At 35.8% G+C, this 19,061-nt stretch overlaps 1 protein-coding gene across 6 annotated transcripts in view; it reads right to left on the bottom strand.

Annotated features, from left to right (window-relative positions):
- LOC109830727 overlaps positions 623-19,061 on the bottom strand; it is a 48,519-nt gene continuing 30,080 nt past the window's right edge. For 2 of the 6 annotated variants that reach the window (XM_020398088.1, XM_020398089.1), the window contains exons 11-16: positions 15,002-15,072; positions 8,970-9,067; positions 3,980-4,075; positions 1,717-1,823; positions 1,066-1,111; positions 623-950 (exon numbers count right to left, since the gene is read on the bottom strand). In XM_020398088.1, the coding sequence (XP_020253677.1) occupies positions 1,752-1,823; positions 3,980-4,075; positions 8,970-9,067; positions 15,002-15,072 (337 nt within the window). In that variant the 3' untranslated portion in view covers positions 623-950; positions 1,066-1,111; positions 1,717-1,751. Of the gene's footprint in view, positions 951-1,065; positions 1,112-1,709; positions 1,824-3,979; positions 4,076-8,969; positions 9,068-15,001; positions 15,073-19,061 lie in introns of all 6 variants that reach the window. The other 4 variants (XM_020398091.1, XM_020398090.1, XM_020398092.1 and 1 more) reach the window with 4 other exon arrangements.

Below are 19,061 nucleotides of genomic sequence, written 5' to 3' on the forward strand. Positions count from 1 at the left end.
AACATATTATGAACCTGCTATCCAACAAGGGGGACAATAGAGTTTTTACACACAAAAGCACAAATTCTCTTCAAGTATGGGAAAAAATTACTGCTTTGCTTGATTTTAGTTGGGAAAAAAAAATTCCCTGCAGCTATTACAACTGGAGATGGAGCTGATGTGATGGAGGAACTTGTGCGGGGAGCTAAGAAAGGAGTTGCGGAAGGTGTAAAAGTGAAACTTCCCCACAGGGACCACTTTGTGAGACCCCAACGGACCTGAGGGGCTAATAGGTAATTTCAAAGGTTTCTGAGACTAATATAAAATTGTTGAAGATTTGAGGGCCGAAGAGCACTATTACCCTTCTAAAAATAAAAGTCCATCATCAGTTAGTCCTGTTGGTTATTTAAGCAGGCTAATCAATCGCTGTGGCCCACTAACAAGCCGACTGCTGTAATTTGCCTCCATTTCATTCCCCTCATTTCATTTCCCTGATGCAAACATTGCACCCAAAAAATAAATTTTTAAAAATATAGAAAGATCGTGAGAAACTGGTGTTTGATATAACTTTATCCTTTGAACCCCAAAAAAAAAAAAGAAAAAAAAAAACTGGTGTGGCGTTCGATTCCAGTTTCAGAATCAGTTGTCCATAAAACTTGCATGTTACCCCTTAAAGCATGTAATCATCACTAGTACAATGATGTGCATTGCTGTGAGGATCTGCACTTATCATCACCAAGCACAATCTTATTTAATTGGGTATATGTCCCCAAATACAGCACATTTCAAACTATGTCGTGTGACTAAACAAACTCTCGACTCTGTCGTAAAACACAAATCACACTTCGACAATTATTACAAGTTCATTCATGCTTGACAAGTGATATGCTTATAAACCCTTATGTTATATACTTGCGGATAAGTGCCTCAGAATACTCTCCAAAAGTAAAATTTTCATTGCGTGGGATCATCTGTAACAGAATGTAGAATATTAGTATTTGTATAATTAGAGAAATGATGAGGACTTATCATGGGTGTTTTCTTTAGTAACAATATGTAGTACACTAGAGAGGATTCCAGTAGAACCTTTATATCAAAATTGCTCATGTCCCCCAGCTTAAGATCTTCATCTCTGTCAAAAGAATTAAATAAAAACAGTTCTATTTGTAGCGGCTTTATACTGTGTGTTTCAAAGACATGTATGGGTTGTTTGGTTCCTTGCAACTGTAATTATAATGTTGTTCAGATCCAGATTCTCTCTAATTAGGGTGAATTTAAGAGTATCCAATTACTTTAATCCTCAATCGTCCAATCTAATTTCAAGGTATAAGATAAGGCCACGGGTTTTCATGATCATCTTGAAAACCACTATTTACTTGGAAACCACTATTGTATCTATTGGAAATCCTACATGGCTTTATCTTGTCCCTTGAAATTCTAATGGATGGTACAGATTTGGTTAATTGGACCCCCTTCAATTACCATAGAATTGGAGTTGTAAATTAAAGTCCACAACAACTAAAAAGTGTGAGAACTGTCTCCAAACTGTGTTCAACTGGAGGGCAATTGCAAATGCATTATTGGTTGTACTGAAACAAAAAACTGCAACAAACCCAAAATGACAAATGCAGTTGCAATCGCTACAGTTGTACGAACCAAAAACCCCGTAGTCAAATACTATCAAATATCTACATAAGCCTGTGAAATGTACAAGAAAAAATAATTATAACTGCTAACTTGAACTGTATAGATCATGGACTGTCTTTCTGCAGTTACCAGTCAGGTTGCATGAACATTGCGAAACTTGAGCGTGCCACACCTGCAGCCTCCTCCAAGCTAGGTGCCTAGCAGCAAAATTAAAAGGCACAAGAAACTATAAGTGGAATAATCTAATTTAGCAGATAAGGTATGGAAAGAAAGAAGAAGCAATGACTAAGAGAGGCATCTTCTATTAATACAACTATGAACTATTTCAGTATGAACTATTTCAGTGAACAATGCATGTTGAGGTCATATAGCATGAATCTCAAAGCAAAATCAATGGATAAAAAAGTTGGGGGACAAGAGCTCCTATCCACTAAAGCTTATTCTAGCTTTACTCTAAATGTGTGTTGTGTATAGTAAAACTAGAATTAATTTAACGGATTGAGGGCTACTGTTATTATATCCATTGGATTTGACTTGAGATTCATGTTGATGTGTGTCGCACACCGCCACGAATCTCAAAGTAAAATCAAGGATAAAGGTGTTGATGGATATAGTACTCAGTTCACTTTAAGTTTACTCTAAGGGAGGGAGGGAGATAGTTTAGTTTATAATCACAGGCAAAACATCTAACAATAGAACTCAGTTTATCAGTAGACATAAGTGCACTATTGCTAGTGCTGATCTGTTCTTTGGAAGCAATGATTTCAACAATGTTGAGGTGATGCTTTTAGTACTAGAATATGAGAAGCAACAAGAAAAATATTTGGAGGAGTTTTTCATGTCAACTACAGAGCCACATGCTGCCAGTCACGTACACATGCTACGAGAAAAATTCATTCAAATGTTAGATTCTAAAGAAGCCCTCGTCGAGGAAGTAAAAAAAACAGATGGAGAAAATCAATGCTAAGTATAAAGCAGATGCTAATTGATGCATGAGAAGAAAATTATCTATCGATGAAGCTACTATTCAAGAAAATTATGCCAGTCACATGCACATGATATGAGCTCGAGGTCGAGCTTCTTTCGACAATGAGAGACTGATGTAGGATGCATAACGAACAAATTCATAAAGGAGGACTATCACAATCTAAATGCGGATATGTACACATTATTAATTTGCACACAAAGAAAGGACCATATTTCCTAATCCAGAAGGCTGATATATTATATATGAAAATCGCCTATCTCTACGAGACGGAGTCAATCAGCTTGGCAGATTCCCATAATCCTATCAGCAGTACCCAATTTTGACTGAAATTTGAAGATAATCAGCTTTGAGTTTATTTTTAGTAATAAAGTTAAGAGTAAATTTAAATTAGGAAATCAATTTTGATTCAATTTGGACTGACTTGTTTCCTTTATTATAGCGAGTCTTTTTGGTGGTTTTAAATTATTTTTTTCTTTTAGGAATTATGTTATTATTAGGAGGAATTGTTTTTCTATTTTAGAATAAGGATTGTAAACCTCATTGTTTATCAATAAAATTTTTCTTATTATATTTTCTTTGTGTATTCAAAGTTCTTCGTGGATTCAGAGATCGTTCTTTATGGATTCAAAGGGCAACCCTTGGTGGATTTCGAGGTTTATCACTTCCGCGCTGCGTTATCTGTTCATTATACAATCAAAAAATTGGTGTTCATATATTATAATCCGAGGTTTTCAATTTTTTTTCTCTTATAACTGTTTACCTCATCCTTGAGGTCTGGCTTAGTAGTAAAAGTTGGGTTTGGGTTTTGAGATAGATTCAAGTCTAGGCTACATGATGTTTCCTCGAAAAACAACTATTTGTGAAGAAATTCCAAAAAGGAAACTAAAAGAAGTCATGTTACTACTACTATATGCAACAGATTGAGTACCATACTCACAAACACATGACAATCACATAGAAACTAAAAAACGACTTTATAAAATTCTTGTATGAATAGTATAACGTTACTGAGCAAATTCCTAAAATTCTACTGCTTGCAGGCACAATTCTTGTATGAAAACATTACTAGGGACTTGATGATTCAGAGGAATACCAGGCTAAGATAATAGCAGTAGCATATAAAATATATTACAATCAGAATTTATTAAAGAGAAAACTTAGTTATCTTATAGCAGGACAAAGGAACTAGATGACAATGAGCAAAAGAAAAACGATGAAAACAGGAAATGGTACAACAAAAGGATGACAACAAAGAGAGACATTTCGCGGACAAACCAAGAGGAGGTTCCTTGAATCTTGCAGAGGGAGCATTAACTCCCTTGTGTTATCAGGTCAATGTGGAGATAATGAAATTATGTGACATACCCTGACACAATGTGGAGTTGCACAAAGTCGGCCTCCTGAAATGATTTCAAGCGTATCACCAATTTGGTATGCCAATTCATCCTCTCCAAAGACAACCTAACATATCAATATGAAAACCACCATTGCACACAAGAAATGCTGTCATTTTGGTACAGAAAAGAAATATGGGGTGAGGAAAAAAACCATAATATTAGTTATCTGAGAATACGATATGGTCAGAAAACTTGAAACATCCTTATGCCTACAATTTAAACAAAAACAATAATCTCCGTGGAAGCATGTCCAGAGGGAAATTATAAAGCAATTATCCACTGTAAAAAAAATGAATTTGTCAATGTAAAGAATAATCAACAAAAACAATCATCTCCGTGGGAGCATGTCCAGAGGGAAATTATTAATAATTATCCACTGTAAAGAAAATGAATTTGTCACCCAATTAGAAGTGGGACTCTAGATACAAGCCATCATTGACAAATATGTTTTGGATGTTTGAAATGTCCCTTAATAGAAGCCCATGCATAATTAAAGTGAGGGAAAGATTCTGACTGGAAACATGTGTAACAAAGGGAAATTTTGTTTGCCATGGTACTAAGGTCAAACTTTGATGAATATAGAGATTTACCTCTTTATGTATCGGAAGATAACAATCTGCATTTCAACACTCTAATGTATCTTTTCATCATTTCTATGCATGTTAAGATCGTAATTTCTCAAAGTAATCAATAATTTCATATTCCAGAGACTAAATAAATCAACGCAAATACATGCATCAATTCAGAACAATTTACAAATTCAATTTCTTGGTGACAGGTTTTTTTAATGATGGTTGACATGCAAACCAGAAAAACCACAATGCAAAAGCTACTATCTCCGGCGATAAGTAATACAGGACGAACAAGAGGAAGACTAGAACTTTTGACAAAGATGACTAGGGCTTTAGCATTTAAAGATACACTAAGAATGTAAATGCATTCATAAACACAAGACCTCGAGTTTAAGAAACATGTGAATCCACCAAGTGTGCTGTTTGAATATGTGTGAAGACACAGATAAAATTTGCATACTTAGTAGAATCGAGTTTGAATATCTTTCCCTTATTCGACTCAAATTTAAACACGAATTTGAATTCCAATCTATTTGAATCTGAGTACTACACAGAATTGGATTCAATTTGTTTCTATTGTACCTCTAACCATGCCACATTCTAATCCTAAGATGGTCACATTATCAGCACCATTGGATTGGGTTCAGGAAATATAATCAGAAACAGCAGAAGAGTGCTAAATCTGGAGAACTGCCCACACAAAATCTGGAAAGTCCCATTACATACATGATAGGAGTCAGCTTGCACTTGATTTCAATAATTTGTATCAACCAATCATTTCCCCAGTTTGACGCTAATCCTTGCCTTAAAAAGATCTAGTTAGTCATGATAAAATTTATGTTTTGATTCTTTCTGCACTAGTTAGTTTTCATGTAGATTGGTAAATATTTCCCTCCTCAAAAATGGTTATGAGGTGGCAACTCTTATCCAAGTAAACACAAAATTCAAAGCTTCTCTATGTAGAGACATAGGCATACACATACTACGTTCTTCTAATGAAACATCATTTAACATACATTCTTTGCCACACTTTTTTTTTGGGAATTAGTTTAGTATTTTCTACTATTTACAGCTTCATGAATTTATAGTTCAACGAATGTGGTGTCTCTAAAATGTTAAGCATGGGTTTTCTTAATTATGTATTTAGTATTTGACTTCATCGCAAGGAATCCACATGTCAGTCTGTCAGACCTAGGTCAACCTACATTCTAACATAAGTTGAAAGTAAATGTATTTATAATAATTAGCCACAGAAATATCTCAATGCATCAGCTGTTACTCCAAACATTTGCATCATCATGGGACTGCCCCTTAACAAGATTAGAGTAGCATTTGAACTATACCAGATAACAAGCACCATACAAACTGTATTTGAAGAGGGGAGACGTGGGGTATGGCTCGCCACGTTCCATCCTCTAGGTCATTAAACTTTGTAAACTTGGCTTGGATTTAGGCTTAAGACACTGATTCGTCAAGTTGTGTTTATATTTAGTCAAGGTGGCATCATATCATACTATGTACTCAAACAAAAGCCAAGTTGCAGACTTGGCATCTTCTTAGAGCTTCGTCTCTTCATCTTCCTATTATTAGTAATTAATAACTAAAATTTTATTAATCATTTAATTTTCTCTTTATTTCTTCTTTCCTTCTCAACCAACTTCTTAACTTGGAAAGATTTACATATTGACATTTGTTCTTAATAAAATTTCAGATTCCAACGAGAAAAAGTATTGAGGGGTGATCATTTTGTTTATGTAATTGTCAAATTATAATCTATGTGTTAGAATTAATATAAACATATAATCCTCGACCCTCACCATAACTTCAGAGTTTTGGTGTAATGGTTAGAGGGACTAAATCTAAGATGGTATTAGAGCAACCCAGGTTCAAATCCCAGTGGTCATGAATTTTAAGCAGATTTTCTAAAAATTAACACCGCTGCGTCAATTGAGCACTCAACCTGCGGGGGTATGTTAGAATTAATATAAAACTATAATCCTCGACCCTCACCGTAACTTCGGATTTTTAGTGTAATGGTTAGAGAGACTAAATCTAAGACTATGGCTATATCTATATCCATATTATTATTACTATCAAATTATAATATTACCATAATATATGCATCAACCCAACAAAAGTCATTACATATGATAGGTTTTTGTCGCCTTGCGACACACATTTTTGTGTCACATAAATGAAGCGCGACACAACTCAAAAGTGTAGGTAGAGCATGTGTGGAGAAAATCTTTCCACACATGTAACAATGTGTCATGAAAATCACAACACATACATGTATCGAGGGTGGCGACACATATATGCATCGAGTCCCAGTTTTGTATTTTTTGAATTTTACGCTCATATACCAGAGTTTCTTATCCCACCTATCCATTTTTAATGGAAACCCAGCCACATACACATATTACCATTCTAATCAAAGACCACATACACATATCACTGAGTTCTAGTCATAGCCCACCAAGTACCTCAGTTTTAATGAATAATGTCCCCGTTACTTTGTTTTCCAATCCAGCTACCCGACCACATCAATTCAGCAATCAAATTTAAGCAACTTAATTTCCTTGCAGCTGAACGATGTGGGACTAATTTCCTATTATGATACAGCGATGATTAATTTCCCATTAACGGAAGAATGAGGGACAAACATGACGAAGATGAAGAGAAAAATCAATGCTATAACATTTATCTTACAATAAATTGCAGAATTGCAGCATAAGCGCACTTTGAAATCATCCAATGAAATAATGCAAAGAAAAAAAGTGCATGCAACCTAATTCTGAGTGTTTTTTAACTAACAATTTTAATGATTTCTTGATTGAAACGGTTCTTTTATGTGAATCTGCTTCAGTATGGAATTCAGCAGCTCGGCTCAACTCATGTAGGAAGTTGATAGGTAATTGTTACACAGTTAACCTTTCTAGTAACACAGTGGATTCAATAGAACACTGAATGCCCTTAGAAAATAGTTGTCAGAAGAGCCCAAATAATGTTTTATAGGCAGTTGCAACCCTATTTGCTACTGATGAAAAAATCAATTGTTGCCAGCATGAACATGAATAGAAACGAGAAAATTTTGATAGACACTGCAGTTTTTGAATGAATGAATTTAGATGAATGCTACATATACCTACAAGCATAACTATGTGAATAATGCAAGCAAAGCTGCAACAACAACAACAACAGCAACAACAAAAATCAATGTCAGAAAATCAATGAATCATAATATATTATCTTTTAAACCAGAACATTAAACTGACTCTCAAATAGTTCATGAAAACAACTTACCTTGAACTTCTGATGTCAGGATTTGTGATATTTTTTTAATTGTGTCGCCTCTGTGCAACATACACACTACTTAATTGTATGGAGAAATTTGTGTTGTAAGTTGCAACTTTTGTTGTAGTGACCCACCAATATTATAATTAAGTATTACCATAATACATATGCAACAATATTTAATGATAAATCCCGAGCATAGCATGGGCGATAACTAGTTTGTGAGGTGGTTTCTGATATACTCTCACCTCACCTCGTTCAGGGCAATCATTGGCCTGACAATATTATACCTTCCCTCGCTCCTTCCTCTCAGTTGAAACAGGAATTTAGCGACTCACTGTTGCGTCCAGCTCAAGAGCAGAAAACTAACACTAATTCTTTACTCGTAGGCACACAAAAACATTAAGGAGATGATCGATGTTTAGGGTTCAACTTCCATCCTCTCCCCTTTAAAAAGGAGAGACATATAACGTCATAGTAAGCGTTACCCGCCAATGGGGAAAAAAAGGAAATATTAGGAGAGAGAAGTGGAAAAGGACAAAGAAGAAAATAATTAAAATATTTACATTCCTTTAGTGGTCTAAGCAATTTTAAAGATTTACTACAGAATCTATATCGTCATCCCAGAAACCAGATGGTATATATTTTTAATTTTCTTTCTGTTGGTTTAGAAATTTATGCATGCATAATTTGCTTAGCATAAATAAATTCATGATATCCATAGCCTTCCATTATTATACATCAGATTTAGTGTATCTTTAAGTACTACAAAGAGGTGTATCAGATCATCAAGAAGGATATCTGCCTATTTTTTTGCTAATAAGTTGGATTCAAACTTAATTCATTTTACTCATTATTTCCCTTAAAACCAATAAACACAATAATACATAAAGCATACTGCGGAAGAAGCTATTTCTAACAGAAGTATGCTAAATGTATTTATACAGAAAATTGATTAGACGTTGTGTCTAAGGAAACAAGGGAAACAGAACACAGCACTAGACAAAACGAAAATGCCTTACAGAAAGTCTCAAGAAACTAAAAGAATATAATGTTTAAATTAAAGCAAATCATAAGGAATCAGAACATTACTTTTACAATTTCAGCATTGCGCGCTTTTATATAAAGTCCAGCACTATCAGGGCATCCAACCACTTCAGTGTTTCTCACGAACATACCGGAGGTAAGACCTGGAAACAGAATATTAAAAATTAGAACAAAAAAACATTAAAAACCATATTAAATATAGAAATCCAGTAACAGACCTTTAAATGATATTATTTACACAAAAAGCACATGTATATCCTAAATTGCACATCTCTTCCTGTAATGCTAACCAGCAAGCGGTCTGATTTAAGTCTAAAATGGTGTATTGTGAAAGAAAGTGTGCCCCCTTTTCTCTAACTTTTCTCCTCTCCTAGAAAATCCTAGCATTCCATTTCTGTGCAGCCTAATGTGCATGATACCAAGTTGCTTTGTTTTCTTTTTCTTTTTTTTTTTTTTTTTTTTTAAGAATCTTGATAGTCAGAATGCCAGATATGTGATTAATGAGCCTAAACTGTCCTTGTTTCAGAAGTTTCCTCTACACCAAACAAATAATCTACACTAAATATTTATCTGTGTAATAACTGTAGCAGGTTATGGATATAGTTTGAAATTTCATTATTGAGAATTCATGCTGACACTTCTCAGGGATTTTCAATAAAAAATTCCACTCTCTTCTACCCAATGCCATCGCATGTCAGCCATATCCCTGCAGCAGCTCTTTCCAAAGCAGAACTCATCAACAGTCTAGAAGCATTCTTGAAAAGGAAATGAGATAACGAGAGAATAAAGGAAAATGATGGAAAAGAATAAAATAAACATGGAGAAATAGGTGGATTTTATTGTACTTGCCAATTTATTTCCCCTTAACTTACTTCTTTGTTTTATTTCACTTTATACGTCCGGTCAATGACCTTTCCCTCTGAAAATTCTGGTAAAGCCAGTTAACATATATGCAAACAAGAAGGGTTGGAAAAGAAACAACAATGTAATTTTTTTCTTTTTCCCTTAATTTTGGAGAACATGAAGGCAACATGGATGAATATGGTGGAATGAGTTTTTATATTTTAATCATAAAAAAGGAAGACAAGTAAAATTTCCTATATTTTTGTGCAGAAACCTTAGTAGTTAGTACTAAAAAGAACAGAAAATGAGAGGCGAGGTGAGACCTCATGCAACTTGCAAGAACTAGTGGCCTTATGACTATAGATCCTTTTTTGGACAACCTGGACTATTAATTTTGATCCCCGTCTTAAATGTAAGTATACAACAAATCATATAATAAAAGAGACACCTAATCACTCATTAAATGGTGGAACAATTATTGATTTTTCATAGCTATAAAAAAGATGATTAATTAACAATTTATATTTTAGGAGACTGAGATCCAGATGAATGGTGTGCATTGCCTAGAAGAATGATTCATTTTTAGTTATAAGATGCCTGATCAATGATCATGCAACTTGCTCAATGTGACATCTCACCTTCCATTTACTCATAAAAACATAGTATGATTCTCATGGAAATCTTAGAGACAAGATCCTACTTACTGAATCAATATTCTACAATCTCAACTGTCAACCTAAATGCAGCAGGTGGGCAAACAGAATTTAGCAGAGAATTTAATCAAGAAAGAAAATGAAAATATCAGTATTTGAGTCTGCATGTAACTTGCATTTTTTTCATGCATGTGATTGCCCGGGACTGGAAGTAAATCACAATAAATTAGGTTTCTTCTCATGAATGTGGCCTAACAGCAACCTTATATCTCTTTAAGGGCATATATCTCATAGAACACCCAAAACTTTAGGGTGTTTCCCATGAAACATCCCGAAACATTGTTGTTTTCCCACTAAACTCCCAAATACCCCAAAAGTACAACCCCAACAAAGAAAAAAAAACCTTCCTGCTTCAAAAAAAGAAATTTGCAACTTCTCCTAGAATAAATTGGAGGAAGGGTTTGAAGGAGGAGGATGAAAACCTTTTGGAGTTTTTGAGCCTTAGAGAAGAGAAGAGAAGAGGATGAGCCTTAGAGAAAATAAGAAAAGGAGAGAACTGCGTGGGTAACAATGTCCTCCAATTGCAAGAGATATTTTTTGGAGTTTTTGTTAAAGGAAACTTAGAAGTTTTAGGGAGTTATTTGAGAAACTTTGGAGTTTTTGGGTTTTGTGGGAAAGGTTTTGGGAGCTTAGTGGGAAAAACAAAGTTAGTGGATTTCGTGGAAAACGCCAAAAATTTTGGGGAGTTTTGCGTTCCCTTTCTTTTATTACCAACAATTTCGGTACTCCTATATATAATTTTTGGAGTACCAATAGAACAAATGTAATTATATTCCTCAATTTATGCTCTCTCACATCCAGAAATAACTGGTCCCATGATAAAATGAGTTCCACACTAAGTTTTGTAATAATTTACACTTTCAAGGGCAATTCTTAAGGTAACTTGGTCCATCTTCCTCCTGGGGTTTCAAGAGACCCATTACAACGGATCTCCTGACGAAAGAATTGATTCCAGTAAAGTGCAATGATCCTCGACCAGAAATTTCAATATTCAAGATCGTTCCAGTTAAGGACGATCTCGTTGATTTTCTTCAATGGGCTAATGGGTAAAAACTAAAAAAACCATTAATTTTCATGATTTAGGTAAGTACTAAATAAGTTTTCTTCATGCCCTTCTCCTCCTAGTATCTGATCCCAACTTCATTGATCATAAACTAACCACTAAAGAAGTCTACTAGTTTATTTATCCATCTTTTCTTATTGCATTCTTGATTTCTTCAAATCTTAATAGGAGCCTATCTTGTACTTCATTCATCTTGCCTTCGATGAAGTTCGGTGATTTGGCATCATTCTCATGGTTTTTGGATCGATGAGTTTATGGTTGAGAAAGTAACTGGTCTAGATTAATTGGAGGAAGGCTTTGAAGGAGGAGGATGAAAACCTTTTGTCTTCCCATATTACACTTTTTAAAAGAAATAAATCAATAAATATTTTAGAAGCACCGAAGCAAAGCTCTCTTCTATTTTACTCGTCTGTGTTTCCTTAGCTATCAAGAAGTTCTCTATTCCCCACAAAAAAATACCCACCATTGGAGCAATCACTCAATTCTAAGCAATAAAATAAAAGAAAGAAATACCCTAACCTCACCCAAGAAAGCAGCCTCTACTTCCAAAAATTTTTTTTTTGATAACCTAACCAAGAATCGAACTCAAGATCATGAAAGCCGTATTGGAACCTCCTAACCATGCGAGTCACCTGCAGTGAGTTCCAAAAGCAAAGTTTAATGACATCATTTGTGACACTGTGAAATTATTCTCCATAAAATCCAAAAATTTAAATGTTCTTCTCTATATAGTCCCAATTCAGCAAAACTCTTCGTTCATGAGATCCAATAACGCTCGACCTAACCACCATATTTTGAAGCTAATTCGACATCTAATCAGCCTCCAACAAACTCCAATGGACCAATTTCTCTCTAGATGAGTCACTATATCGTTCGTTCGTATTTAATTGGCATCAGAGCAAGTTGATCCACACTAGGATTCCACACCATAGATAACAAACGCAATGATATCTTAACATCAAGGAGATTTGCAAACTTGTTGTTAAAGACTCCCATAGAATTTTAGATAAATCAATCGAGAGCCAATTTTTTAGTGATAAAAAAATAGACAAAGAGCCCGAATCAAAATCAGAGTTTCAGCCAAAGGCTTAAATCTAATTCAACGCTAAGTCTAAAGTCCTAACACATAATTTAATCAACATGCAGTCCAAGTAACTTCTGGTACATGATAACTTGATAAATGAATTAATTACACCAAATCCACTGCCACTTAGCCGTTATCAAAATATGCAAATACTATTGAAGACCACACAGTCCAAGCAGCAAGACTTCCAATCAACTATTGGATTTATTATGTTATCTCATTTTAAAACTCGTGGTCAAGTTTTTTCCAACAAGTAGAGATTTGATGCATGAGAATCTGGAGAAAAAGTTAAGAATTTGTGAAAGACTCCTATTTCATTGAAGAACTTGGTTAGGATTAAATTTTTGTTAGGATTTTTATCTTTTAGGATATTTTAGAAAGGATTTTTGGTTTTATCTGTTAGGTTAAGGTATCTAATTTTTATATTCAAATCATATTAGGGTAGGAGTTGGTTTGAATTTTAAATTGTATTAGGATGGAAGTTTATTTCAATATTAAACTATATTACTAATATGATTCCAAACTCTATTTAAGTAGTTGTAGGATTAGATTGTGTTGGCAGAGAATTTAGTGAAGAAAAAAGATTATGACAATCTCGATATTTAAGCTTGCATGTGACTTGTCGTTTTGTTTAGCCATGTGAGTTATCCACGTGTGTAAGTTCAATTGATTAGGGGCTTAGTTTTTTAAGCTTATAAGTTATGTTGGATTTTGGTGGCCTTTGGCTTTTACAATAAGAAACTGTATGGGAGGAATAGTCATTTATTTGGTCAAACCTAACTTATTTGTATGAGCTTATATCTAGTTTTTCAAGTTGGGGAACCACAATTTTTTAAATCAGACTAAAAAACTAGATTACTTGGGCTTTACCAGCCACGTAGATATAGAAAAGCTAGCTTAAAAGCTACTTAGAACAAAAAAATTAGCTCATTCAAGCACTCTCTAGATTTTTGCATGTGAAGCCCCTAACCATAACATTTTCTTGCTCTTATTTACTGGTCCACAAAATCTTAATTATCCAAGCTTCCACAAATCAATCTCCAAAAAAAGCCAGTGATGCTGTCTAACCCACTCCTTCCCTTCCTTAGTGCGTACAACCAGAAAACCAACCGTAACAACCTAGTTGTTTTGTTTCCTGCAGCCAACAAGCTATAACTTACCCTCCTCTAGCCACAGTCCAACAGGATCTCACTCACCAACTGCTTAATACCCTCTTTCCTTTCTCTAATTCCAACCAACACAAATAGACAAAACTCCTTCCTCATCAAGCAAAAAATGGTGAATCTTACCGTCGAATGACAATCAAAGCAGATTCGAAGACAAAACTAATACAAAATTTTCCCAAAACACCAAGGCCCTAATTTCATTTTATAGGGCTAATTGCGAACTGAAAGCAGTCAAAACAGTCCACTTAGCATCCTTCTCACTCTGTCACAATGATATTGTTATTTTCTATTGCATCTTACTAACATTTTATAGGGCTAATTGCGAATAGACTACCTGTAGTTCATTTTTTTTGGTGGCAAATAGACCCCCTATAGTATTGGTCCAAATGCGAATACACCTCCTTAGTGTTCGATCTTTAAATATTCAATAAAAAAAGTAATTTACGGTCCATCCTCACCAATAGAACTGTAGGAGATCTACCAGCATCCTCAAACCTTTTTAATGATTTTAAGAGTTGAAAAAATTCACTCATGGGGTCTATTCGCAAAAATAGAACCACAGGGGGTCTATTCACAGTTGGGTGATACTACAGGAAGGTCTGTTTGTAACTAACCATGTCTTCTAAAATAGTAGCCGTTATTACAATATCAGCAGAATCAAATAAGCTTTAGCATGGCACATTTTACAAAAGATGTGCTTCAGTAGAAGACATCTGTCAGAGATTTATTTAGTATATATCTGGGTAGTGAGTACAAAAGTTCTATCTCAAGTAGAAAAAAAGATTAGTAAAGAAAAATCCAAAAGCATGAGCTCAAGCTAAATATAATATTATCTTTCATGAAAGCAGTAGTCTTAAGTAAAGGTATGCTCAGTTTATATTATAAAACGCTACAGGTTCTATCAAAACACAGAGGTGAGTAGGTGACAGACACAAATAAGTGGAAACCTCAATCACTCAGATCTGCTGCATACAGTTATGAATCAAAGTTAAGAGAGATTTCACTAAATTTAAGATCATAAATATATCTAAACATGAGAAACTTACATACTCCATGCATATTTCCTCTTTTATAATAATTCCAACTTTAAATATCTTTTAATACCAACCATAAGATTTTCTTTTACTTTATTTCAAATTAGAAGACATTGTCATAAAAGGATGCTAAACATAATTTATACCATAAAAAAGAACACGATATACAAGAACCTGTAAGACAGCTGAAGTCAGTATGCCAGCCAGCCCATGATGAAATCGATTTGCTATCTTCCATGCATTCACTGCAAGGTAAACATGACAACTTTGTGAGTGACAAGAGAAGACTCGAAAATAAAGGAACCTTTCTCTCAATAAGAGGAAATGCTACTTAATCAGTGATGGAATTTGAAGAATACAACCCTCTACACAAAGGACACTTTTATTGATAGAACACTAGAGAGTACAATACTTGCTCTTACAAGAGCACCTCACTTTCACACAACTCTTTTATTTTGGTGAACACTCACACAAGCCTACACTACACACTCAAGCTTTCAAGCTTACTTCTTGCTTGCTTACCCAAATGTGAGCTCAAGACCCCTATTTATAGTCGTTTAAGAGGGCTAGGAAGTGTGTAGAAGAGTTAATCTTAGCTATACATTACTAAGAAGTTTCTAAAAGAATAAATACTAGTCATACACTTGTATCTTTCTAGAAATTTCTTGATAGATATTTTGTAGGATGTTACCAGAAAGAAGTTCTAGAAAATTATTCTAGAATAATCTAAGTTGGTGAGGAATTCTAATACTCCCCCTCATCACCAACTTTCATTTCTCACAAGTCCAACCTTCTTCTTAAGCTTTAAAAATGTTTCTGTCTTTAGTGGTTTTTGGTGAAGATGTCAGCGATTTGGTCTTCAGACTTACAATATGTCAGCATCACAGTCTTATTTTTAACTTGATGTCAGATGAAATGATATCTTGTCTCTATGTGTCTGCTCTGTCCATGTGCTACCGGATTTTTGGCAAGTGCAATAGCTGACTTGTTGTTGATGAGAATCTCTGTCGGTGCTTCTTGTTCATGCTGTAGCTCCTTCATTAGATTTCTAAGCCATATCGCTTGACATGCACCTACAGATGCACCAATGTATTCTGTTTCGCAACTTGATAGAGCACCAACGGACTGCTTCTTTGATAACCAAGAAAAGGCTTCTGATCCAATGCTGAACATGTAGCCGGATGTACTCTTTCTTTCATCCAAGTCCCCCCATAGTCACTGTCGGTGTAACCGACTAGTCTTGGATCTACACTTTGTGAGTAAAATAATCCTTCAGTCGGTGTAACCGACTAGTCTTGGATCTACACTTTGTGAGTAAAATAATCCTTCATTAATGCTTCCTTGAACATACCTGAGATCTTGGATCTACACTTTGTGAGTAAAATAATCCTTCATTAATGCTTCCTTGAACATACCTGAGAATCCTTTTGGCCACATTGAAGTGTTCTTGCCTTGCCTCCTCCATGAATCTGTTCACCAGTCCAACCGCAAACATTATGTCGGGTCTTGTGATGGTCAGGTACCGTAGGCTTCCGACTAATCTCTTATACAAAGTTTGATCAATAGAGATTCCTGGTGAGTCTCTCCTCAGCTTCACTCTGACTTCGACAGGAGTTGCAACTGGTTTGCAGTTGTTCATGTTGAACTTCCGAATGATCTCCTTTGGGTACTTTTTTTGAGAGATGAAGATTCCTCTCTCAGATTGCGATACTTCTACTCCAAGAAAGTATGACATTTTTCCAATGTCAGTCATCTCGAACTCCCTGATCATGTTCTTCTTGAACTCCTCGAACATTTTTGGATTGTTGCCGGTGAAGATCATGCCGTCCACGTAGAGACATACGATCATAATGTCTCCATCCTTCTTATTGGTATAGAGAGAGTGCTCATACGGGCTCTGCTGGAATCCATTCTTCTGGAAGTATGCATCGATTCTGGCATTCCACACCCTGGGTGCTTGTTTCAATCCATACAATGCATTCTTCAGTTTATAGACTTTATCTTCTTGGTTCTTCACCTCATACCCCGGTGGCTGCCTGATGTAGACTTCTTCTAGGTAGCTATTCAGGAATGCAGACTTCACGTCCATCTGGTAGATCTTCCACCGGTTCTATGCTGCCAATGCGATAATGAGTCGGATGGTGTCGATCCTCACGACTGGTGCGAACACTTCTTCATAGTCAATTCCTTCTCGCTGACTATAGCCCTTTGCAACAAGTCTGATCTTGTATTTCTCAATTCCGCCATCTTGATTTGTCTTTGTCTTGTACACCCATTTTACTCCAATTGGTTTATGGCTTTCAGGTAAGGTAGTGAGCTCCCATGTGTCATTTCTCTTGATTGCCTCGATCTCGTCATACATGATTTTTCTCCACTTGTCTTCTTGAGCAGCTTCTTCATAGCTGACCGGATCACATTCTGCAAACAAGCAGAATAGTGTATAGTCATCCATCATCTCGACAGTTTCTGTATCGTCGTACGGATCTTTTAGGCTTCTCATCCTCCTTGTTGCTCCCCCTGAAGAGCTTCCTTCACTTGAGCTGGATAGTGATGAAGTCGGCGTCGATGTTAGGGTTGATGGAGCTGGACTATTAGGTGGACTTTGTTCTGGTATTCCAACCTCCTGCAAGTCATCATCATTATCTTCAAAGAACATACCCTTAATATTTTTATCTTCATCGATCCATTTCTAATAATCTTCTTCATCGAACTCCAGGTCTCTTGAAATGATCTTCTTTGTAATTGGATTGTATAGCTTGTATGCTTTTGTCCTCCTCTCGTACCCAACGAATATACACTTTTCTCTTCGATCGTCCATCTTCTTTCTTTTCTGCTCTGGGATATGTGCATATGCAATGCACCTAAACACCTTCAGGTGGTTAACGCTTGGCTTGATGTTGGTCCACATCTCTAATGGTGTCTTGAACTTTACGCTCTTTGTCGGACATCGGTTGAGGAGGTAAATTGCACAGTCCACGGCTTCAGCCCAGTAAGTCTTCGGCAGGTACTTGCTCTTCAACATGCTTCTGACCATATCAAGAATGGTATGATTCTTCTGCTCTGTTATGCCATTCTGCTGTGGTGTGTAGGCGACAGTGAGTTGATGAATTATCCCGTATTGCTTGTTGAAATTATTGAATGCCTTCGAAATGTATTCTCCGCCTCGATCTGATCGGAGCACTTTGATGTGGTACCCACTTTGCTTTTCTACCATCTCCTTGAATTTTTTAAATTTCTCCAGAGCTTCGGATTTCTCCTTCAGGAAATAAATCCAAGTTTTTCTGCTATAATCATCAATAAATGTGAGAAAGTACCTATTTCCTCCAAGAGAGATGACTTCAAATGGTCCTGTAATATCTGTGTGGACCAATTGTAGCAGCTCTGTTGCTCTTCTTGACTTTCCAACTTTAAAACTTCTTCTATGTTGTTTGCCCTTCATACAGCCTTCACATAGCTGGTTGGTAAACAGTCTATTTCGAGACATGTTCACCTTTACAATTACTTTATTTTTATTCTTGATAGTGAGGGCAAGGTCTTTTAGATGTATATCATAGCCTCTTTCAAAGAGCTAGCCTAGACTTAAAATATTATTTTATAGTGCTGGAACATAATAGACGTCAGAGATGTACCTATTCTCACCCGTCTTTATCTGGATCATTATCTTGTCCTTGTCCTTTACTGGAATCTTTGACTGGTCTCCAAAAGTGACATCTCCTTGTACCGTCTCATTTAGCTCGGTAAAGAACTTCTTGATGCCACACATGTGGTTACTAGCACCTGAATCCAGATACCAGATATCTTGATTCTTGCTTCCATTCTCCTGGTATGTCAGCAGGACTGTTGAAGTGTCTGGCTGCTCCCTTTCTACAAAGTTACCTTTTTCTGCCACTTGATTTGGTTTCTCCCAGCATTCATAGCTGAGATGGCCGTATCTCTTGCATTTGTAACACTGTGGCTAAGATCTATCCTCCTGGTAAATTTTTCCTTGTCCTCGTCCTCGTGCGCCACGACCTCGTCCTCGATCGAACGATCGTTCACGATCTCCATTTCGATTTTGATTTTCATGACCTCCTTGGTACTGTCTCTTACGACCTTGTTGGAAGTTTGAGCCACCTCGTAAAGAGCCTCTGCCTCTGTAACATCCACGTCCTTTTTGACTATCTTCTTTGATAGTCATCTTAATCTGCAAGGCTTTCTCTAGATTCTCCGTTTAATTTGCACTAATGTTTATATC

Source organism: Asparagus officinalis, chromosome 2 (genome assembly GCF_001876935.1).
Source record: "Asparagus officinalis chromosome 2, Aspof.V1, whole genome shotgun sequence".
In the NCBI taxonomy this organism is placed as follows: domain Eukaryota; kingdom Viridiplantae; phylum Streptophyta; class Magnoliopsida; order Asparagales; family Asparagaceae; genus Asparagus; species Asparagus officinalis.